The 24,453-nt window shown below is 41.2% G+C and overlaps 1 protein-coding gene across 2 annotated transcripts in view; it reads right to left on the bottom strand.

The window, feature by feature from the left end:
* The window catches only part of UBTD2 (ubiquitin domain containing 2), a 40,476-nt gene extending 17,289 nt beyond the window's left edge, over positions 1-23,187 (bottom strand). Inside the window, exon 1 of one of the 2 annotated variants that reach the window (XM_081900064.1) lies at positions 23,013-23,187. In XM_081900064.1, coding sequence (XP_081756190.1) covers positions 23,013-23,082 — 70 coding nt within the window. In that variant the 5' untranslated portion in view covers positions 23,083-23,187. Of the gene's footprint in view, positions 1-15,714; positions 15,875-23,012 lie in introns of those variants that run through there. The other variant, XM_081900063.1, reaches the window with a different exon arrangement.
* Between the last annotated feature and the right edge of the window lie 1,266 nt (positions 23,188-24,453).

The raw sequence follows: 24,453 nt of genomic DNA, 5'->3' as shown, positions 1-24,453 counted from the left end.
CTTCCACAGTGTTTTTTGGTTTTTTCACTTTTTGTGACATCTGTTACAGTCTGATCATTTGTAACAAAAAAAGTTTCAGAATGCCACGGCCCCAAGAGCCAACTATTAAGTAAGAGCATCTCATCACAAAAGGCAAAAATACATTTCACTCTTCCATTTCTGAGTTACCAGATATGATCAAAATACGCTGAATTGTTCATCATTAAATGCAAGATTTTTATATAAGGAGTGGATTTCCACTGGAGCCTGTCTCCCATTGCTGTATGCTTTCGGCTTTTAAACTGGTGATCTCTGAAACACATATGAATGTGAAGGGTAGATGCACATTCCTAAACATGTAGTGCTTCACACCAGGAATACAGACAAATATTTCCTTACTGTGTTCTCATCACCAAACACATTCCCTTAACATTTTACACTTTTGCTGCATAGAACACTCATGTAGTTACTACAAGCAGGATAGTGAATAAAATGCAAAAGTACTTGTCAATATTATAGTGGCCATTTCATAATTTTGAATGTTTGAGGATAAGATGGCTCTTATTCACCAGACGTGACTGAAAGAGGAGACAAATATTTGCCTAATCTTTTGCTGATCATGTTTGTGCAAACAGAAATATACAAGTTGTCAGTAGTTCTTCAGTGTTGAGCAAGTTACCAGATTTCAATGTTTAGTTGGTTTAGTTGATTATTGAAGCTAGGAAAACTAAGCAACAATTATCTGACTCTTTTTGCAACAAATGGCAAATTCTCCAAAGAATATCTAAAATGAAACTTGCACTCAAGTGAGCTGTAGGGATCTTCAAAGAATACGTCTCACAAAAAATACTTTGTGTTTCTGAGTAGCAAGAGCTAGAAACAACAGAATAAATGAGGGGAAATAAATAAAAATGGAAACTCTTCCAACACTGGTACTGTATAAACAAGTCACATTGGCTGCATTTAAGTGGCTACTGGAAATCCAACAAGATATATTCTAGAAGACGAATATGTGTCTCCACAGGAGTTGCACAAACGTCAATTATCTCTTTTTGAAAAGAGTAACAGACACCCCTATCTTACAGCTAGCAGATTATATAGTTTAACTTCATTCATCCAATAAGATACGTTTTATGTCTACCAATTCAATATGGTATAGTGCTCAGCAGGCTGTGAATTCATTAAAATATTTAACAGAATAATGGTCTCAAAGCAAAGGAAAATTAAGGTGAACTATCTAAGGTTGAGAATGCTGCCAGAAAATGCAGGTAATGAATCATCTGAAAAGTCAGGTTGATCCCATTCATATTTTGTGCGCCTTATATGTCTTGGTGTAGTGACTAAAGTGTTGGACGTGGGTAAGAGACCCAGGTTTAAATCCTTGCTCTGTCATAAAACACTTATTGTCTGACCTAGGGGCAATTACTGTATCTCAAAATAAGCTACAACCGATTATAATTATAAAAGGATGTTAGTTGTGTATGCTGGTAGGACTGTATGGTAATAATAGTCTTTTCTTTAGATACTTGACCATGCAAATCTGCTTCTTCTTTATGTTTTATGCAACTAGAACAAGTTGCCTTTTGTGCTGACCATCTATGAAATCCAGAACAGTACATGTAACTGTTCACAAAACAACCAGCTTGTTGGCAGGCCTCAAATATACAAGAACTGTAGTCACACACTGAATTTAGAGGAAATTTATAGGTTGAGTGCAAATCTGGCAGACTCCAAACTATTATGGACAAGTGTATGAAAGCTTTTCAAACTCCCTGCATCACATCCCCACCTTCATACACTTTAAAGAACAATTAAATGGAACATTTTGAATTCCACTAGTGTGTCATCAGATTCTAAACAGCAACTTCAGTAAGCATTTGGGTTTAGTAACAGCTAGCCTCATCTTTGAACACAAACACAATGAATGTAAATGTATAGCAAATGATTTGATTTATTTATTTTTTGCTTCCCCCAAACATTAATTATAGAAATGGCTTACAGGCAATTCCAACATTCTTGCTGTTTCTCAACACCTTTTTTCTTCTCCCCAGGTATCCATCCTGCTGAGAAGCTTACCCTGCGTGCTGTCAGGATACTAATTTTTGTCATAGGTCCTCTTCTATTTACAGCTTGAGTATGCTCTCTTCCTTCATTATAGTGAATGAGAGAATATATTGTTTTGGACTGGGTTAAGTGTAAGGTAGAACATCAAAAGTACAATCTCTGCAACAAACGTGTGTAATAGGCAAATGACTAAGGATTAGATTGCTTAGAGTTCAGATCATCTAACACAACAGCTGAAGCACTTTAAGAATAAAGGGGATATTGCCTATTCACTATGAGTCACAACAAATCTCCAATTCCTTTCATATACAGTGGTACTTCGGGTTAAGTACTTAATTCGTTCCGGAGGTCTGTTCTTAACCTGAAACTGTTCTTAACTTGAAGCACCACTTTAGCTAATGGGGCCTCCCGCTGCCGCCGTGGCACGATTTCTGTTCTCATTCTGAAGCAAAGTTCTTAACCCGAGGTACTATTTCTGGGTTAGAGGAGTCTGTAACCTGAAGCGTATGTAACCCGAGGTACCACTGTAGTCTAAAATGGGAATTCTGCTGGTGTACACTGAACCCTCTCTGATCTGACAGAAGTGGTATTGGTATTGGTATTGAGAGCACATTTTATTATTGTATGAATAAGAGTAACTGAAGGAAGCCCTGTTTAGCGCAGTTTTTAATGTTTGAAGTTTTATTTGGTTTTTAATGTTCTGTTGAAAGAGTGGCAGGGAAAACCCAGCCAGATAGGCAGGGTAGAAATAATAAATTATTATCATTATCATTAGATTACTAGTTTGGAAGATATGAGATGCAACCATTCTATCCAGGTTGGTTGGGCAAACACACAATGCTGGCAGGCAGCCTGGTGAAAATCCATTGTAAGTCTACCACCATTAAGCCTAAATTGGAGCTGAATTGAGTGCCCAGCAGCCACAACTGAGACACAAATCTTCTCAGCTAGTAGAATCACATAATGATCTCTCAATCCTTGACTCTTAAGTATTATTCCTTTCGCTAGAAGGGATGATCTACAAGCTACTTCCCAGCTCAGCTAAGATCTACTGGTTTTAGTTAACAGTACATTAACAGTTTGTCCCACTGTGACATTTATTGGTAGGATCACATTAGCCAATTAACTAAATGCCATTAATAGCTCTCTTCAGCTATTTGAGCTCATCACTTAATTAGAAGATTGGCATAAGCTTGAAGCGGAAATGTTAGCTGACAAACTCACTAGCAATGATTAAGTTTATAGCTGCTCCTATCAGCGAAGCACTATCACTGTTTTGCCTTATTTCAAAAGCTACTATTTCCACAGGATTTTATTTCATGTTCAGTTAAACGGCCAACAGAATACTTCACATAACTTTCAACTCACTCCATTTTTAAAAATTCTAGTGACGTACAACATAGTGTTTCAATTTTGGTTAGAATCATGTCACTGTAATTTCTTAAAACACCTCTGTCACCGAAAGATCAGTACAGGAACTCTGCATGCCTGCAACCATGCTGGCCACCTGCAGTTGCAAAAAGACTGCATACTGAATGTATAATGAGAGGATAACATTCTCTGGGCTCCTCAAATGTCAGGCTGCTTCTCTCACACTCAACTACAAACAGCTGGAGGTTCAATTCTCAAATCATTCCCATTCCACCCCCATTCACCTTGGCACGGTAATTTAAAAGGCAAAATTTGCCATTCTTAGGTCAATGGGCTACAGTAAAAGACTTGCTGTAGCACAGAATTATCACTAAAACAAGGGCAGCTGAAGACCTACCATAAAGGAGAAGTATCCACTCCTGCAGGGCAAAATTTCACGAACATCAGTCACTTGGGCAGATCCACACCAAACATTTAAAGTGCATTCAACACACAGTTAAAGTACATCAATTCCCAGTACCTGGGAGAATGCCGCTCAATGAAGATCTTAAGGCCCATGCTAGTATATATGGGAAGAGAATACACTTCAGGTATCCTGTTCCAAAGCCATTTAGGGCTTTAAAAGATAACTATTAGCACTCTGTATTGGGCCCAGAACCAAACTGAAAGCTGTGACCATCAAACTGTTCATATTTCCCTTACATTCTCTCATTTTTTACTACAAACTTTACTGAAAACCTTTAAAACAATTTCCAAGGATAAAGTGTCTCCCAGGACAAATACATATCTGCATCCACATGGAAAAACAGACTTGGAAAATACCTTAATGCTCGAGATCAGTGGTTCCCAATTGGTGGTCCATGAACTCCAGGGGGTCTGTGTAACCCACTCAGGGGGTCCATGGCACCATTCACATAACAAAAACTACACTAGAACTCTTGTAGACAGCTTTATTCCAATTATTATTACAATGGACAGAAAAGTCTGAAAAGTTGGTTGCAGAAACTGGAGAAAATAGCTGAGGGCAAAAATAATGATCATAGGTAACATTTTGCGAGACAGGACACTTCTTTTGCATTAAAAATGTTTTCCTCCTCAACATGCCATGGGATTTTGCATACAATTGACTACCCAGATTATGTGAGATAAGGTATTTTGATATTAAATATATCTTTTAAAGACCATATTCTGCACTGCTATGATAAAAAAATTTCTGTAACATGTTTTGATAATCCATCTGCCATATGAACCAGTGGAAAACACCCAACACTTCAATAGGTAGGTGCAACATTTTTTTTGTAGTTGAACCTAAAATATGTATTTAAAAATCACTGTAGTTGTACAGCCTTGAACAAGAGGAAAAGTGTTATTATTAGGTACAGAATGAACATCAGTTTAGACAGTCAAGCCAAGATTTATCTTCCCAGACTTGGCAGATATGATAACCTCACTGGCAGGCTAGCAGAAGGGGATAAATTTCAAAGAGGGTATGCTTAGGTTTTCAGCATACACAATTTATTCTCCAAGCCTTGTTTTTCTGAAGGGATTGCAGAGTTTAATAAGGTTTAAACAATAAAAAGCAGTAGTTATTATAATTAGTGCCAGAAACTTTAATTAATCCATCTCAGAAGGCCATACCACTTTACACTCACATTTGTGCATTGTTACTGCTTCGTAATGTGATGACAAGAACTACTGGTACATTAAGGAAATGAGAGAAATCGGGATAAAACTTTCTTAGCAGGGAAATGTTGGGGCATGGTTTAATTACTTGCTGTTGCTCAAGTCAGGTTAATTTGACTGCTTTGAAAGAGGGGTAAGAAAAAAATTAGTTCTTTTCATTAATTAAATGCTTTCAAAGAACAATCAAATAAAAATTTTTGGTCAAATTTTAATGGCTGGTTGTAGTTTGGGTTTTTTGTATTTGATCTTTATTAATGGCTGCTTTTAAGCACAGGAAGGTCAATTTTAATTTCTAAATTTTACATATGATCTGAATTTTATATTTTTCTTAAACTAGAACAAAGTGCTAAATGCTGATGCCCATCAAGGAATATGACAGAGGTCACTCATTATGTCACCATTAAATCTTCAGCACCTCTCAAGATTTGAGATACAGAAACGATTGTACCAAGAACACAGTACCCCCTTTCAACCGGAGGATAAGTACAGGAACAGCCTGTGCTTGATTCTGAACATTAATCAATTTTTTACATAAACAGCAGAAAAAATAACTTGCATAAATACATGAATATGATTTACCATGTTGCCTAGTCGTTTTCCTGAAAGATACAGCTTTGAAATTTGAGTCCTAGGCCTCTTCAGCACTGAAGGAGACTGCTGATATTACTACTTCTTAAAAATCGTATTTTGCTCTATTGAGCAGTTTACAACATTGGTGGTTTATATAATGAAAGAGGAGTAAAATCAAGTTTTTTGAAAATGCACTTCAGAAGGACCATGGAATGCTCTTATGTGTGCCTTCAAGAGCTCTAGTGTTACTTTTTAAAGCCTCACCGCATGATTTCTGCCACTTCAGAGAGTACTACAAAAGAACTGCATGCAAGTTGGATAATATATTTTCCCTATTACAAAAAGGTATGGCCCAAATAAATGGGAAATACTGGATTATTCTGTGACAGGGAAATACAGATTATTCTGTCACCACAGAAGCTATCATCGGAGAATGCACTGACAGTATGATGAGGTGTTTTTTGTTTTTGTTTTAAAAAGTCCACAGAATTTAGTGGCATCTATTTAATCCTCTAAGCAGCCTAATAAAAAAACACAATTATTCTAGGACTCTAGTCAAAAGATTAGGGGGGGAAATCCAACAATATCATGTGTAAGCTCAGATTTGACTGCTGCCAATATTAAGCATTAATTACTCTGCCCAGTCAAAGCAGTACTTAGCAATCGGTTAGTGATGAAATCATTTGAATGGGGAGAATGGACACACTCCTTTAATCAAAGTAGTAAATGTTTTAAAGTTAGTAAAATATTCACAAACCAGAATTTTGAATGCTTCATCTTTTCTGCAAATAGAACTGCAGCTGATAAGGTATCTCACAGAAAGTATAAACAAATGTAAATTAAATTTACAAAACTTTCTTTAGGAAAGTAACTTTATCAATTTCAGTAGACTGGGATGATATTTAAAAATATCTAACAATATCACAAACACTTCAGTTTTAAGTGGAGATGGGAAACAACCTCAGCTCCTTTTACAAGGCAGTCAGTTTGATTAATGAGAACTTTACATTGCCAAATTTCAAGACCCCATCACTGACACAAATAAATGCCAATAGGTTATTCAATAGATGCTGGCAGTGGCAATTAAATGTAACAACAACACATCTTTGCATCAATGTTACTCTGTTAAACCCTTGATGGAAAAAGAATACATAGGAAGACGGCCAAAGAAATTCATGGTATGTAAGAGACATCTGGAATGGAAGAAGTTGATCCAAACAATTCAAGCTTCCAACTGAATTTGCATTGCAAGAAAAAAAATCTCTGTAGTTGCATAGTTTGTAAAAGCTAGTCAAAAGCTTTATCAGGCATAAAATGATATCCTATCATTGTGCATTCATTGCAGTAAACTAAAGCAGGGAACTGATAAATCCCTGAACTAAATCTGACCGAGGGGTACCATTCTGGCTCCCAAGTTGTCAACTCCTGACTTCCACGCTCAGCACTACTGAGGGGGAGCATATGCTTATTTGCACACTCATCTCCTGCTTCGCACACGACTTCCTAGTCACGGCTGGCCCTGACATAAGACAGGCACTTCAGGTGGCAAATTCTGAGGGTGTGTGTGGAGTGTATGTGTGACCTGTCCTGCAACGCCTAAGATAGCATCCTTCACTGCACCTGAAGACAATCTGCTATCTCATAGCTGAGATTCAACTGCTGGTCTGGGCAGCTTTGGTACATGGGATGTTATTTTTACCTTAAGCAATGAAGTGTCTTGGGCCAGCCCTATTTCAGCTAAGGGGGAGGGAGGTTGAAGAAGGGGAGTACAGTGGTACCTTGGGTTACATACGCTTCAGGTTACATACGCTTCAGGTTACAGACTCCGCTAACCCAGAAATAGTGCTTCAGGTTAAGAACTTTGCTTCAGGTTAAGAACAGTTTCAGGTTAAGAAAGGACCTCCGGAACGAATTAAGTACTTAACATGAGGTACCACTGTAATGTCTTAACATACGTGCCACTTCTCTGACAACACCCTTCCTTCTCGGTCAGAGTGGCTCGCCAGCAAGACTACTTGCTAACTTTTAAAATAACATCTGTGGTGTGAATGTCTACACAAATGTTTGCCACATGTGCGGAACTTCTCTGCATATACAGTGCTGCTGTTACTGCAGTTGTAGTGAATTTTCGTTCAGTTATTACACCTTACATAAAGTTCAGCAGTGTCACTGTGCAGTAAAAGAGCATCTGTGCAGCCTTCCTTCCTTGGGCTATGTCTTCGGAAATAACTGGTGCAAATTTGTGCATCATTCTCGGTTATCCCTATCCTGAAGGCTCTACTTCCATATTTTGTTGCTAAGTAACAAGCATATTATTAAGGAGAAACTTTAGCCCTATTCAGCATGATAATGCAAGTACTAAATATGCTCTGTAAGCAGGTTACATGCATACTGGCCACCACCCACACTGTCCCCTACATGCCAGGCATAGTCAGATGCCTCTGAGCAATACTGCAAGGTTCCTAGTATTGTAGAGACTTTTAACTGCATTCCGCTGAATATGGTTAAAAGCCCACTTCAGATTTTTGTGCTGAACACATGGCAGTCAGAAGTGGTGTTGGGGTATCTAGTAACCATAACATGTTGGGATTGGTGAATACACACTTAGCTCCCTATACAAATTTAGCCCTCATGTGATCAAGCAGAACAGAGTTACGATAGTAGAAACAATACTGCCATGGAGCTTGTCACTTGAAATAGCAAACTAGGATACTTACGAATTGATCAACTTGTGGAAAAGAAGTGTTTTAGCTTTGTTAAATGTTTAACTGCTGATTTAATTAATTTCGCTTTTTAAAAAAAGTTTGCATTTACTGACTATTTGAATGTGTATCTTACATTCTTTGTAAACCACTTGGAGGTTCTAATTACAGATAAGCAGTATATGAATTTTATGAAATAAAAATAAAACAGTAGAAGGTAATGACCCCCTTTCTTTGTTGTGGGAGTTCAACAGCAATCATTCTGAATTAGGCTGAAATTCTAAATATTCTACTGAAATGTGTTTTGCTTTAGTCTATGACCATGGACATAGTCACAATATGTCTTGCTGAGATGCATCGTAGGTACAGATCTAGGCATCCCATAAACAGCCTCAGAATACTTTGTTTACAGAAAATCAGAATGCACATATTTTCATAACATTGAACCTCTTCTCACACCCACATATAGTACAAGTCCAAACATATTTTATTCACCCAAAGCCTTACCTTAGACTTCAGTAAAATTAGGCCTTCCCTCCCATTTGTGCCTCATTAGAAGAGATCATGTTTCTTATGCCACTGCTCCAGGAAAGGAGCCAAGCATCCTCACACAAATCTTGATGTATGAAGTAGGGAATGTATAATTGCCTTCTACATACTGGGGTTAGAAAATTTAAAATTACTGAATACTGTTAAAATATTTGGAACTTAATCCTTTATTTCACTTGATCAATATACCAGGACCAAAGGTCTTTAGGCTTCTTATTGTTCTTCTTAAAAAATAGATACTATCATACTAACTCTTAAGACAGTAAAACATTTCCATTTTTCATGGATGCCCTTTCAACAGCTCTGGGTAGGAATTACTTTAGCCTGCAGTCATTGGGAGGAAGGAAAGCTGACCTCAAGAGTATTAAAGTGGATCTTGCAGCTCCCCAAGCTCTGGCCAATTCCATGCAGAGATAATATAATCACTGTCTCGCTTCAGCGCAGAAGGTTGGACTGGATTGATAAGATCTCTTCCAACCCCAAATCGTATGATTTCTAAAATATTCATTAACAAAGAGAGACAATTAAGTTAACTACGGTAACTGTTAATCAATCTTTGTTAATCCATCATATAGCTCACTTTAAAAAAAGATATAAACCCACTATCTATTAATTAAAACACTTCAGCAATAACCTCATGTGTTCAAAGAGAAGAGCGCATCAAAATTAGACACACAGCTGGAGTTACATGAAGTTCAACTTTAGTGTTTCCACACACTGTCACATTTTGGTATACCTTTCCTGCTCCTTCAACAATGCATTAGTGATTCTACTACTAGGGCGGCTGTCTGCGTTCACTCTGTAGCTTGAAGGTGCTTTGTTGTCAGAGGGAGACAGACTTGCTTCCAGATACAGTCATACCTCTAGTTGTGTTAGGTTCAGGTTGCGGATTTTTGGGTTACGAATGCGGCAAACCCGGAAGTGTATACTTCTGGGTTTTGCCGCACGAGCAGAAACGCTCTGCACGCTTTGCGCATGCGCAAAAGCACTCTATTGCATCATGCAGAAGTGGCGCTTTACTTATGGACTTTTCGGGGTGCGAACGGCACCCCGGAATGGATCGCGTCCATAAGCAGAGGTACCACTGTACTATACCTGAGTTGATTGCATTACACATCAAATACATTTGATGGTGCTGCAAAGTTTCCCTACTTCTATTGGGCTTTTTACAGTCTAGAAAATTTTCCATTTAGAGCACACTGGGGGCAACTGACCAACATAGTAAAGGTTTAATATTTGGAATGTACTGAACAATGAAGTAGAAGGATTACAGTCAATTTTAAATTCAGGTATGTAGTCGTGTTGGTCTGACGTAGTCAAAATAAATAAAAAAATATGAAAATTGTCCAGTAGCACCTTAGAGACCAACTGAGTTTGTTCTGGGTATACAGAAATAAAGCCAAGGTGCAGAAATCATGTGTGAAAAGCTAAGTACAGCCTTACCGCTTCCATAGGAATCAAGAGGCTAAGTAGCAGACATGGGCTGTTAATCAAATGCCCTTGGTTAAGTGATCATCACCAAGTGTGCCCACCTCTATAAAAGCCTAAGTTTTTTCAGATTGCTGGTCTGGAGCATTCAGGTGTGCTTTAACACAATGCCAAGGGGGAAAGATGACACAATGCTTTTAGAGAAGCAGGTGCTGCTGCCCATGAAATTGGGAAAGATTCTAAGGCCATCTCCAACCAATTTTAAGTCCATCATTCTACAGTGAGAAAGATTATTCAAAAGTAGGAAACATTCAAGACAGTTGGCAATCTTCTCAGGAGTAGACGTCCCCAGCAAATTCACCCGGAAGCCAGACCAAGCGACGCTCACAGAAACTGCAAAAAACCCAAGAGTTCCATCTCAGGACCTACAGGCCTCAGTTAGCTTGTTAAATGTTAAAGTTCATAGCAGTATAATTATCAAAAGACTGAGCAAGTATGGTTTGGAATGTTGGCAAAGAACATGGCAGCATGGCTTTGGTTTGCAAAGTTGCATCTGAACAAACCACAAGACTTCCAGAACAATGTCCTTTGGACAGATGAGACCAGAGCGGAGATGTTTGGCCATAATTCACAGTGCCACGTTTAGCAAAAATCAACCACAGCATATAAGCACAAGCACCTCATACCAACTGTCAAGCATGGTGGTGGAAGGGTGATAATTTGGGCTTGTTTTACAGCCACAGGACCTGGGAACCTGGCAGTCACTGAGTCGACCATGAACTCCTCTGTATACCAAAGTATTCTACAGCCAAATGTGTGGTCATCTGCCCAACAGCTGAAGCTTGGCTGAAACTGGGTCATGTAACAGGACAAGGATCCTAAGCATGCCAGTAAATCTACAACAGAATGGCTGAAAAAGAACAGAACCAAGGTGTCGCAATGGCCTAGTCAAAATCCAGACCTCAACCCAGCTGAAAGGCTGTGTATAAGAGAGTTAAGAGAGCTGTGTATAAACAAATGTCAGCAAACCTCAATGCACTGAAGGCTATCTAAGTGTTACTAAAGGTAGATCCAAGAGGTAATGAAAAGTGTACTAGGGCATATTAAGATACAGTGGTACCTTGTGATATGGACGGGATCTGTTCCAGAGGCCTGCCCGTAACGTGAAATGCCCGCAACTCGTAGCACTGCGTAGGCGCGATTTGGCACTTCTGTGCATGCGCGAAGTGCGATTTAGCACATCTGCACACGTGCGAGCGGCAAAAGCCGGAAGTGACCCATTCTGGTACTTCTGGGTTGCTGTGGGACGTAACGTGAAAAGACGCAACATGAAGCGGACACAACACGAGGTATGACTGTACTGTGGCACAGTTCCATGTTACCTACATAAGATGCCAATGTTTTAACCTCTGGCAAGACTACCTCTCAATGAAAGGAAGTCCATTTTTTAAAAAAACTGTCATCTTATGTTTTCCTCATCTATATTTGATAAACTACTTTCCATTCTACATTTTAAGCTACAGGAAATCCATAATGTAGAAAGAAATCCAATAATTTGAGAACAAGGTAGACCAGAAAATATCAATGAGAATCATCTCATTGCCTAGACAGGCCATTTCCTGGTTCACGTTAAGAAGCCACTTTTAAATTTCTCCCAGGGCAGCTCATAGAAATCAATGGGGGGGGGGGAGCAACATGATTGTATTGGCCAACAAAATGTCTATGCTAAACAAATGGTAACCACACAAGGGAGGAATAAGGATGGGTCTTATTTTGTGTAAACAAATGGATGTTGTGTCTTTTAAGTTTTTTTTAGTAATAAAACAATAATCCTGGCAATGCAAATGCAAATCATATTGCAGATTGTGTTTTGAGTGCAGAAGTTATAATATGTTCAAAATGGTACATTCTTTACATGGTTTCCTGCATTTTTCTTCTTGCTATATCACCAAATGAAGACATTACTTTGTCACAGTTTCAAAATGTGTTTCAAAAAATTTCGTTTGCTCATCTACAAATAATTTTCTTATGTTGTTGCATTCATTTTTGTTTAACAGGCAATTAGTAACCTCTGCAAAATCTCTATTGTCCAACCAACTACACCCCTAAAAGGCCATGTTCAGGTTAATGCAATTAACAAGAATACTAGTCAGGGTTTTTTTTGGTCATCTTACAGCAAATCACAGATGTTTCGAAGTATGTTGAATTAACTCTAAGAGACCTCACAACACCATTTCAGCAAAAATGACTGAGTTATAAAGTTTAACTGTCACAGTGAGGAAAGTGTTTTGCTATTTTAATATTTTTAATGTGTAATTCTGCAGGGCATACCTCAGTATTCAGGCGGTTACTTGCACACTAGATAAGGTAAAGGTACCCCTGCCCGTACGGGCCAGTCTTTCCAGACTCTAGGGTTGTGCGCTCATCTCACTCTACAGGCCAGGAGCCAGCGCTGTCCGCAGACACTTCCGGGTCACGTGGCCAGCGTGACAAGCTGCATCTGGCGAGCCAGCGCAGCACACGGAACGCCGTTTACCTTCCCGCTGGTAAGCGGTCCCTATTTATCTACTTGCACCCGGAGGTGCTTTCGAACTGCTAGGTTGGCAGGCGCTGGGACTGAACAACGGGAGCGCACCCCGCCGCGGGGATTCGAACCGCCGACCATGCGATCGGCAAGTCCTAGGCGCTGAGGTTTTACCCACATCGCCACCCGCATCCCCACACTAGATAGTTGCCTATAAATGCCATGTCGTTACTGTGAACATATGGAGAGATGTCTGCCTACAGAATCCAGCAAGGTAAAATTTAGCACATCTCAAAAACCAGTCAGAAATGTCAGGTTGCAGATATAATGTCTGTTCCGTATGGCTGGGATGTTATTGACAGCTAGCAGCTCATGTTGCAAATTTAGGTGGTTACCACAACCACAAAGCGCTACTGAATCCAGTAGCAGAAGTAAAGAAATAAACACACACATGATCCCAAAAGGAATAACTAATAATGTTGCTACCTTCAGAATTTCTGTATTGCAGGAGACTGAATAGCTATCCTACTAAATTATTTAGCATACTGAGGGATCCCTGTTCTTTAGGTATATATTCTGCCTTACCTGTAAAAATTTAGAAACAAAAAATTATAAGCAAAGCCAAGGAAGCTGACAGAAACATAAAATGCAAGATGCAGCTTTCACATTCATAACCCACGTTCATTGTTGTAAGAAAGATATACTCAAGCCTGTATAGATCACCAACCTTTATCAGAAGAAATGAGGAAAATGCATTCAAACTGAAACTCTAAAAGAGTCAAATACAATTGCGGGTGCGAGGGGGGAGATTAAAATCCAGAGGTGTTCAGTTGTGCAAACATACTCACTATAGTTACTGACATTTTAAAGCAGATAACTAGACATTCTCAGCAGACTGGTGGTTCTGCCCGGCAGCAGAATAACTGATTTCAAGAAAATGGGGTAAAGAAGACTGTGGTGGGAATCCATACAGGAAAAGTAAGTTCCAAAGGCAGTGCAATTCATTCCATTCTAGCTATCTCAGGGTACATGCTAGAAAATTGGAGAGAGACCACCACATTCCTTGATGACTCCACCAAGTTCATGACAATACAGTGAAATAATAAAACACTGTGCTTTTTGCATAATACTACCATGGAAGTACAAGTTGCTTAACTCAGAATAGACCCATTAAATTAATGTGCATGGTCTACTCTGAGTAAACCTAGGTTGAGTAAACCACCCAAAACTGTATAACGTTCAAAGTTAAAACATGCATTTTTTAATGTTGGCAACTTTAAAGTTTTGGAATTTACAACAAATGGCAGTAATCATAGGAAGAGACAACGTGTAATTATTTTACTGTTCCACCACCTAAAATAAAATAAAATGCTTGTTCACAATTCATAATTAACTGCAGAGAATCCTCAATTTCTCTATGGTGGTCACATGCTACATTTATAGTAATTTATGGTTGAAATTAATTTATGGAACAAGTCTGTGGATATAACAGAGTGAACTAAAACCATTAGCTCCTGTAAATTATGAATAATGTGAATGTTAGCTACCACTCAAAAAGCACCAAGAAGTATGTAAGCATCAGTTAAAATTTAACATTTAAACCTTATTCTAACATTCTTGCTTGCTTCATGTGATGAATTACTGAAAAACCTTTCACTTAACAAGTGGGGTAAATATGAAGGCTGCTGGTACCTAAAGCTGAACTTTATAGAATGACAAACCTGTTTAATCTTACAAATTGTGCACCTGCAACCTTACTAATCAAACCAAGTGGAGTCATAATCTAGACTTTGGAAAATGTTGGTCTCGACTGTTCATAGTTTTGTACTGTACCAGTAAGATGCAAAATGGTTAGCATCAAGCTGGAAACTCATGACCTCCATATAAGACACACTACATTCAAAACACCGAGCTCTAAGAAAGAAGATGAAATCGTAACTGTCAATAACTTATGTCTATTAAATGAAAATATTTTCACCTCACTCCTTAGGAAACATTTCCAAACTATCCACCCATTGTTTCAAAGGACTTACTTCTGCTTATTCAACAGCAAAATATTTCTTCACTGCAAATACATACACAGCTCTTGAAATGTTTTACTTTTCTGTAAGAGGTCCACAACTACCTATTTTGCTAGAACAGTTACACTGATCTTGGGTCAGCAACACTTTCAGTTTATTTCTAAGAAACAACAGTGATTCCGTAACACTCTTGGGCTACAAACAAATGCACAGCACCACCAACACAATGTGGTTTCATTCTGTATATTTTTGTGTTTGCTTTTGTTTGAATATTACCGTATATAAACGACCCCGTGCATAAGATGACCCCTATTTTTGGGAGCCCTCAACAATTGCTGAGCTTCTTTTGTAAGTTTGCTGAGCTGTTGAGCAGCTTTTTGAGCATCCCCCACTCTGGCTGAGACAACTGGTGCCGTAATACACCGCATACTGGCACTCACCAAATACTCTTCCTAAGGCGGGAAGAGTGGGTAAGCAGCCTCCTCTCCGACATTTTCCTGCTACCACCACAGCACCAGCCCTCGCTTACTTAGCATATTAACCTGTGTATAAGATGACCTTCAATTTATCACAAAAAAATCAGAAAAGGTTGTCTTATACATGGAAAAATACGGTATTTTATTGAGTTTCAGAACAAACAAACTAATGTACACCAACCAATGGGACTAAGGCCGGTTGAACACTGTGTTCTACTTCTGAGTAAGCATGCATAGGATTGCTCTGTCAATGCTACAGTAATTTCTCTGATATACTACCCCCCCTACAAATCTTCAGACGGTAGCTTATGGTTGTAATAATACCCCACCGCCAAACCTGAACATACCTTCCTTCAGTTCTGTGGTCTCATAACAACTTGCCGCTGAAGTACTGTAGGGTTTTCTTTTTGGCAGGGAGGTTGGAATAAAGCTCCCTGAAGCAGCTCCTCTTCTGGCCAAGGTATGGGGCCACTTTAATCTCCCCTTTGCCATGTTGTTCCTGGGAAGGACCTCCTAATGGGCCCTGGCTGATGGCAGATAGCTTCCCAGTTCTGAGGCAAGAATATCGCTATTAGACATATGGAAGGCCGACTTACACTAAGCCAGACCATTGGTCTACACTGGTTTTCCCAGGGTTTCAGAAAAGGAAATACTTCAAGCCCTACCTAGAGATGCTCTTCTACTGAGCTACAGTCTTTCACAGATATTACAAACACACATACACATCCTCTAACGGTCCAGTTCAAGAACAGAACAGTTTTAAGCAATGGCACTGCTTTTATAATCACTTTAAAACTTTAGATCACAATGTCAGCATTATATCTGCATAACAGTGAATGGAAACCCCCACCAGAGCTTTAAAGCCCATTTGCTTTTCTTGTTCTAAAGAGAAAATGAAGACAGAATCTATGGGAGTTGCTTGAAACCTCACTGGGGTGGAGTCCCCCAACTACAGAGAAATAGTACTTTTTAATCAGTTAAGTTTCCTTGCAATAGTATAAATGCATGGCCTACATTTACCGAAATAATGAATAATAGTTCATTAAAAGAGCAGTTTGAGAGAATGAGCAGAAACCATGTTATCGGACAATTAGCACCCAGTAGTTAAAATAACACTGCCATGTAATGTTAAACTGTGGAAAGTTTCTATTACAATAAATAATGCACAACTGCTGTTCTGATACATACATGTAGAAGGCCATTCAAAAGATGGGCAATGCTAATTGTAAATGGAAACTTAGGAGAAATGAAGTTATTTAGACACTATCCTGCTGCAACATATTTTGTTAAGGATTTCTGGTGCAGCTGAGCAGCATCCAGTCAGGCAATGGGGCAGTGATCACCCACTCTTCTCCGCTTAGATTAGCACACTGCTCATTCATGTATACAACGTATTAAACCCCTTGCTACACAACCGCATCATCACTAAGGGCACAGTCCACTCCCAAAGCCTTAGAATGCAACTTTAGAGGCCTTGGGAATATGGTTGTCAGACTTCCATTACTCCATGGATAATCTTGCTCATTACAATTCCTGAAGCTAAATTCAAGTTGAGAGAGTTTGCCTGCACAGTTCCAAATTGCTTTAGCTCTATTTATACATGAGTACATCTTAATAAAATCTCAAAAGAATTTCAAAGAGTGGCTGGGGCAACTCAGTCTGATGGGCAGCAAATAATAATAATAATGCATTTCTGATATTTATAGTGCATTTCTAACAATGTGTTGATACTCCACTGATTTCCCACTCCCCACTCCCTCATGCTCTTGCTAGTCCACTCTAGTTTGATCATATGCAGTTTCAGCATTTCCCTCAATCCATTATTTCAAGGGTGGGCCTCTACCTTAACTATGAAATGGCCCAAGAAACCTACTGGGAATAGGGGAGGGGCAACTACTATGATAAATGAAAGAGAATGGGGCATCAGAATACAGCACAGTGGAGGCAGAGTTCTTCACAAGAATTGCTGCTGCGGCAATCCCCCTTTCTTTTCACCCCAGTTTCTGCAGGAGGGAGCACGAACCCCCCATCACAACCCCAAATTCTTATTAGCAGAGGTCCAGAAGCTCCTCACAAATGTATTAGAAAAACTAATACATGAGACTTTCATTAAACAAATAATTTGGCTTCTTTCTTCGATAGGAAGAACAACTGCAAGCAATGAGCTAAAACTGGTCATGTCAAAAATTCAGAACTCACAAGCATTCTAATGCCACCCTTGAAACAGTAGAATTGGCATTATAGAAGTTTAATATATTGACACACACACAACTGTTATTTATACACCACACTTAGAGCAAGGTTAGAAACAAGACTGATTTCACTCTTCTTTTTTAGGAGGCAAAACCACCAAGGCTTCAAGTTTGTATGGAAGAGCAAGCAACCACACAACCAGTTTGGAAAAAAGTATTGGGGGTGGAATCATCACCCTAGGACTTATCTATCCTGATTTTCAGAAAATTGATAGACTTCCAATGACAGATAGCAGCAAGACAATCACAGATCTGATACAGAGAGAAGAGACAGAAAATGAAAGCAGTCTTTAAATGCAAACTTGCCTTTCCAACTCATCAGACATTTCAAACATGGTCAGTACTACTTAATAAGTAGCCTACTTCTACTCTGAATTAATATAAGGATTTTCTTTTCAACAGTTTGCAAAAGTACAGTCCAAGGGCTATATTTGGCACTACAGTTAAGGCTTTACAGGTAGTGGTTTTTTTATCATGTCACCAGTGTGTGCAATTATGTGATTCTTACTGGTAGCTACTGGTCATCTTAGGATACTTCAGAAGACAGGATGGTAACAAATCAATGAAGCTGAACTGTTAGCGAGCTTCATACCATGAACAGGCAAGACATGTGTCAGAAAAAACAGCAGCAGACAGCTGCAGACCACAGGTTTAAATCTGTAATGGCTTACAAGGCCCGTATTTCAAATATGGATCTCTTCTCTTTGTTCTGTACAAGCAACAGAAGGCCTTGCTGAACTTTGAAAAAAGAAAACAAACACTCACAATTTCTAATGAGATATATCCTTAACAGAGTGAGTTGAATAATAAAGAGTTTATCAACAAAAACTCCAACGGGAAAAATTAAGCTGCAAAGCCTGTAACTGCCCACTTCAGTAGAGAGAATATATTTAATCAATGTGGGACTAAACTGAACTGATTCTGAATTAGGCACACAAATGAAATAATCTAAACCACTGCAGCACAAGATTCAAATGATGTTCAGTCAGGGTTGCCATTTGTCCAGGAAAACCTGAACATGTCCATTTTGGGGGGGGGGGCAACATGCCCATCTGGGCAGGTTTTTACATTTTAAAGGAAATGTTCGGGTTTGGGAGATTTGGAGGGGGGTTGGGGGGCACGTGCATGCTCAGTACGGCGCTGTGCTGCAGAAGAGGAAGCGCCACAACAAAGCGAGGCCATTGCAGTGAACATCAGGTAGGAGCTGGGGTCCTGCCTCTGCTTGGGCTGGCAGTGGCTCAGGCTGCTCTGCATGCCGCAGCCACTGCTGGCCTGAGCAGGGGAAAGAGGCGTGCTAGTGTGGTAGCCCCCCACACCTCTTTTCCCAGCTCAGGCTAGCAGTGGCTTGGGCTCCCCTCTTTTTTGCTCTTCAATATATGGCAACCCTAGTTCAGTAAAGCTGAGAGAACTTCAAAATGTCATAGCAGTCAGTTTGATCTGATGCAGCCTAGTGATCTGATCGCATGTACCGTATTTTTCGCTCCATAGGACACACTTTTCCCTCTTAAAAACTAAGGGGAAAAGTCTGTGCATCCTATGGAGCGAATGCAGGGGGGAGGCAGGCAGGCAAATCGCGGATCTTGCGGGCTTTTCCCCAGGAGGGAGAGGGGACCGCCGCTCCCCAACCTGTTCTGGGGGCTGGGGACGGGGGAAGCTCGGGCTTCCCCTACCCCCACCCCCGCAAGCTCCGAGAGCGGAGACAACGTTTCGCGCAACCTTGGCACCGCTCCCGGATCTGTTCTGGTGGCTTGGGATGGGAGAAGCTCGGGCTTCCCCTGCCCCCAGCCCCACAAGCTCTGGGAGCGGAGGCAAGGCTGCCTGAAACCCCCGGAGCACAGCGGCAGTCCGTGCTGCGCTCCGGGGGTTTCGGGCAGCTATCCGCAAGCCTTCGGAGAGCAGCAGGAGTTCTCGCTGCGATCAGAAGGCTTGCGGATAGCCGCCTGGAGAGCGGGAGGGGTCGGTGCACACCTATCCCTCTTGCTCTCCAGGCTTAGCTTTGCTGGAGAGGCTCTGCACAGTTTTCCCTCTCTGCGCAGCACCCCTTCAGCAATGTGGGAGGAGAAATGGAAGGGGCTCCGTTTCTCCTGCCGCTTTGCTGAAGGGGCGCTGAGCAGAGAGGGGGAGAATCCCCCCCCCCGTTCTCCTCCTCCTATGGTCCGGTGCGTTCTATGGTCCGGTGCATCCTATAGAGCGAAAAATACAGTATATATCAGCTTTATTAGGATGGGACGTAAATTTTCGTATTTTTGTGTTTTTATGTTGCAAACTACCCTGTAACCCTCAGACTACCTTCAGTTGAGGCTCCTCCTCACGCAGACGAAGCTAGAAAACCCCTTGAAAACAAAAATGATTCCTAAGAAGCAACTCATAAATAAAAAAATAAATAAATAGCCCCCCAATCCTTTTTTTTTTGCCTCAATACCATATCTCATTTATATTGGACAAATTATTTCTCCATAAAGCAGCTAAGCGGGGACCTGTGTCTTTACTATAGCCCCCATCATCACTGAACACTGACCATAGTGGTTTAGGCTGATGAGAGAAGGGAGTCTGCCAACATCTGGAAGGCACAGCCCCCCCCCCCCAAATTATAAAAGTCTAATTGCACTGATGTCTATCACGGAAAACTGCAAAGAGAGATAAAAATTATACCAAAGTGGTTGAAAAGATGTATCCTGACATTTTATATCACATGCACACCCATGTACTTAACATATGCATTACGACATCCAGCGAATTTTAATGTCTTTCAAAGTCTACAGTATATTGCATATTTGATGGAAGTAATAAGAGAGAAAGGGATTATTACAGGAACTTCATTGATCAGTGGTGACTTATGAACAGTAATAACTTCTTATTACCTCTGGACTCTGTGTAATTTCACAAGCTATATCTGCTTCTGGTTTGAGATTTGCCTCTAAAATGTTTTCCTACTGCACAAGATCTCATCGTAATAATTTGCAGGAGCCTGTAAATTGATATTCTGTGACCTAGCACTGCAAGTGAAATTAGAGACAGGAGTGACCTAGTGGGCTAGCAAGCCTAGCCTCAAACTCAGTAAGGCTGTTCCAAAACTTGTGCTCTAGTGTTCTCAGCAACCTACTTGAAACTTCAAAACAGAGTTTCCCTTGAGAGACTTTTAGTCAGATTGTACACTTACCACAATCACATATTTAAGAAAGGTTTTACCTTTTGAGAACAAGAGAAAGGTGTACTTTGACATCTTGATTGGTAGATTACGGTACATTAATTTTTAATAGAATGGCTCAATCATATATTTTATTTTTAGGAAAGAAAACCTTACGTAGGCTATGCACATGCGTACACATAGACATTGCAGAAACTTTCATGCATTTAAGAATCATGCCTGGATGCCACATAATTGAAGTGGAATCATACTAGATCTCATTTTAGTGAAATAGCTTTAAATGTATTTATCCTTTGATCCTCAAGCTTGCACTCTAGTATATGATTTGAACAGATGGGCATCCTAGAAAATCCAGCTGTTGTAACACGGATATTAGGCTCTTTGCACCAAAATACAGCAATGTATAATGTGTATGTAAGATATTCACAAAACCTTAATAGGGAAATCTTGATAAGAAGCAGCCACAATTCCACTGAATCGTTTATCTTACAAATTTATATTAAGATATATCATACCCTGTGTTGGGGAAAAACCCTACTTTGATGATCAGAAGGATAACATAAAAAAGCCAGGAAGTTCATGGTTTACAGGTGTATCTTCTATGACCTTGCATTGCCTCATAATACTTAGCCAGTCTGGTAGTTTCTTAATAATGGGTGACATTACATAGGCATAGTGGTCCAGTTCATGGTTTCAGCTACATCGCAGCTTCCACTTTAAGCCTAGTTAATTTTACATTATCCCCCATTGTCCTTGGTTGTGATAACTTATTAAGCAGGTCTTTTCAATTTTTACAAGTTGTTGAGGGTGTAGATACCGAAATCCAATCTCCTCTAATGGGAATTCTATTGCTAAATACCGTGCAACCCTGACAATTCAGAAATTTATCCCATACAAACATTACCCCTGAATGTCAATTGTAATATAAAGTAGGTTTGTGAACCGTAACACTCTGGCATTTAAAAATGCATCTAACAACACAAAGTCCCAAGATATTAACACAAATCCGTAAGCAAGAATATGCTATAGAGAGCAATACTGATATGGTGACTGAAATAACCATCTGTTAAAGGAGAATGGAAATTTGGTGTTGCCACACGATTTGCCCTTTTAAATACATGTGCAGTTAAGAAAAATTGGTAGATAGTATTTAAAGTTATTTAAACTGGGGGAGATGTATCAACATTTAACTAGAAGAAAACTGGGTACAAAATCCTAAAGTGGCAGGTAAGTGATCTTCAGGTAACAGAGTAGGAGAACCATTTCAGAGAGAAAACTCCATCATCACCACCACCACCACCACCAGTTTGATCAACATATAAATCTTTGCAAAGCTGAATAACAGGCAGATATGAATTACACAAACCTACAACTTTTGAGTTCAGTCCACTTTAAGGAAGATGATTGTTTCCAGTAAGAATTCCATCCTTTGGCACAATATATGTTTATCTGCTAAGTACAGTATGTGGAAGGGAGCTTCAAGAAAAGCCATACTGACAAGAAGAAAGCCACTTTCTCATCATGTACATTTGAATAAGCAAAGTCAAGAGAAGGGAGGCGGTGGCCCACATAATTTATGAAGAGACTTCTATACCCCACCTTTAAACTTCTCAATACACACCACAAATGGCAGGATGTACCATAAAAACAAACAATATACTTTCAAAAATAACAATAACAACAACAACAATAATAATAACGAAGCTCAAAATAGTTAAAAGTATTCAGAAGAGAAAGAGGATTGTTAAGTTGCCTTTCTCAAGGTGTGGGTGTCTCAAGTGTGGGTGGCGGAGACTGGCAACTGGAGTACAGATGGGAAACAATTCTTTTCCCTACCTGGGCAACGAGAGGGGAAAGGGGTGGGGAGCTATCCCACCTTGTCCGCCTCGCCCCCTGCCCTTCATGCCCAGCCCCTGCCCCCCCCCCCGGGCCCAGAAATACCTCTAGGCGAGCGCCTGGAGACCCTTTTTAGTTGAGGAAAGTTGAAAAGAAGACCCCCCCCTTCCGCTGGGAGGGGGCGAAGGGGGAAGCGAGGCGCTCCCTCTTGGGGGGTGGGGGGAAGAGAGAGGGCGAGGAAGGCGAGGGATGTCGACAGAGAAGCCGCGGGAGGGCGTGTGGGCCCCTCCCGGCTTCTCTCCCCATTGTGGAGCAGCAGCAGCTGCCGCCTCTGCGCGCTCCCCTTCCCCGCCTCGGCCGAGCGAAGCCCCAGCCCCTTGGCGCCGCCGCCGCCTCCTCCTCCTCTCACCTCCGGTGCCGTCCGAGTTCTCGTTGAGGCTGCCCGAGGAGTCGTGGTGGGAGCCCACACACCCGCCCATGGGGCCCGGCCGCCCCGGCCCGGAGACCCGCCTCCTCCTCCTCCTCGCCCGAGCTCCTCCGTCCCCGTCGCTCTCGCCGCCGGTCGGGCAGGCGCGCTGGCTCCGGAGCCGCCGCCCCCTTCCTCCTCCTTGTTGCGCTCGCCCCGGCCCCGCCTCAGCGCCCGCCTCCCGCGCTCAGGCGCCCGCCCCGGCGCTGGCGAGCGGGGATCCCACCGCCGCGGCCTCTGTCAAGGCAGCAGGCCCGCCACAATAGCGGCAGCGCCCGGGCTGGAGAAGGAGCTCTGGCGGCGAGGAGGGGGCGGCGGCAGCAGCAGCAGCAAAGGCAGTCCTGGGGTCTGTCGTGGGGCTGCCCGGCCATGCCGCCGCCTCCGCCTCTCGGGGAGGAGCTCCTCTTTCTTTTCAGCGCCGAGGGAAATACGAGCCTTTCCACTTCCCGGAGCGCAGAGTCTGCTGGTGGGTTAGCACCCCGAGCACCGACTGCCTCGTGGAAGCCGGAGACCCGCTGGAGCCTCACTTTTCCTCCCCAGCCGGGCTTCACAATCGCTTGGCTCTTTAACCGACATGGGAAAGAGTCCCAAGAGCGCCGAGGTGGCATTATTAAGGGGCTGAATTGTCAAGCCCTCCGCCCTCTTCCCAAGCAACCACTGGGGAAGGCCTGGGACTTGCCCTCTGCACAGTCACATCATTGCCTCAACTTGCAAGAAGAAGAAGAAGACCCTGAGAAGATAACTGGCTTTTATCCCTTCCATCTATCTCTGCTCCTCCTCCTCCCCACAATCTGGATTTAATCTTTGCTGTCAGCATCAGAGCCCTTATGCCTCCAGCATCATGCATTAGCTGCTACTCTCTCTTCCTCCTGCCCACATCCGGTGGTTGGAAAGGAGAGTGTTTCTGAGCACAACTGGAGTGCCTTTCTCTCACCAGTGTGTAGTCCTCATACATGTACACTAGATGCTTTGATCTGAGCCTCACTTCCATGATTTCAGTTAAGTGGTGTGTCCCATGCTTTTTTCTGGGGGGACACAGGTATGCATACCCCTAAACATTTTGTGAATCTAAGTTTGGCCTCATTGAGGGGCAGTATTTCAATGTGAGTAGGAAAATGAGAGTACTGTACCCCTAAACACTTTTTTAAAGAAAAAAAGCACTGGTTGTGTCTAGCAATATGCTAGAATGACACGGGGCATGCACTGAATTAATTCATCAATTAGGATGTTCCTCAAAATGATTGCCCACATATTAGTGGAGTTTTCTTGGTTTCCTCCATAATAAATGCACTAAAACATTTATTTGTGTTGGTGTGGTGATTATTTTTTTAAAAAAACACTGTTATATTTTCCTTATGTGACACTGGAACAGTATTAAAAAGGC

Source organism: Podarcis melisellensis, assembly GCF_964234715.1.
Source record: "Podarcis melisellensis genome assembly, chromosome: 2".
Lineage (NCBI taxonomy): Eukaryota > Metazoa > Chordata > Lepidosauria > Squamata > Lacertidae > Podarcis > Podarcis melisellensis.
The sequence above is the reverse complement of the archived record's forward strand: the minus strand, read 5'-3'. Positions and strand labels throughout refer to the sequence as shown.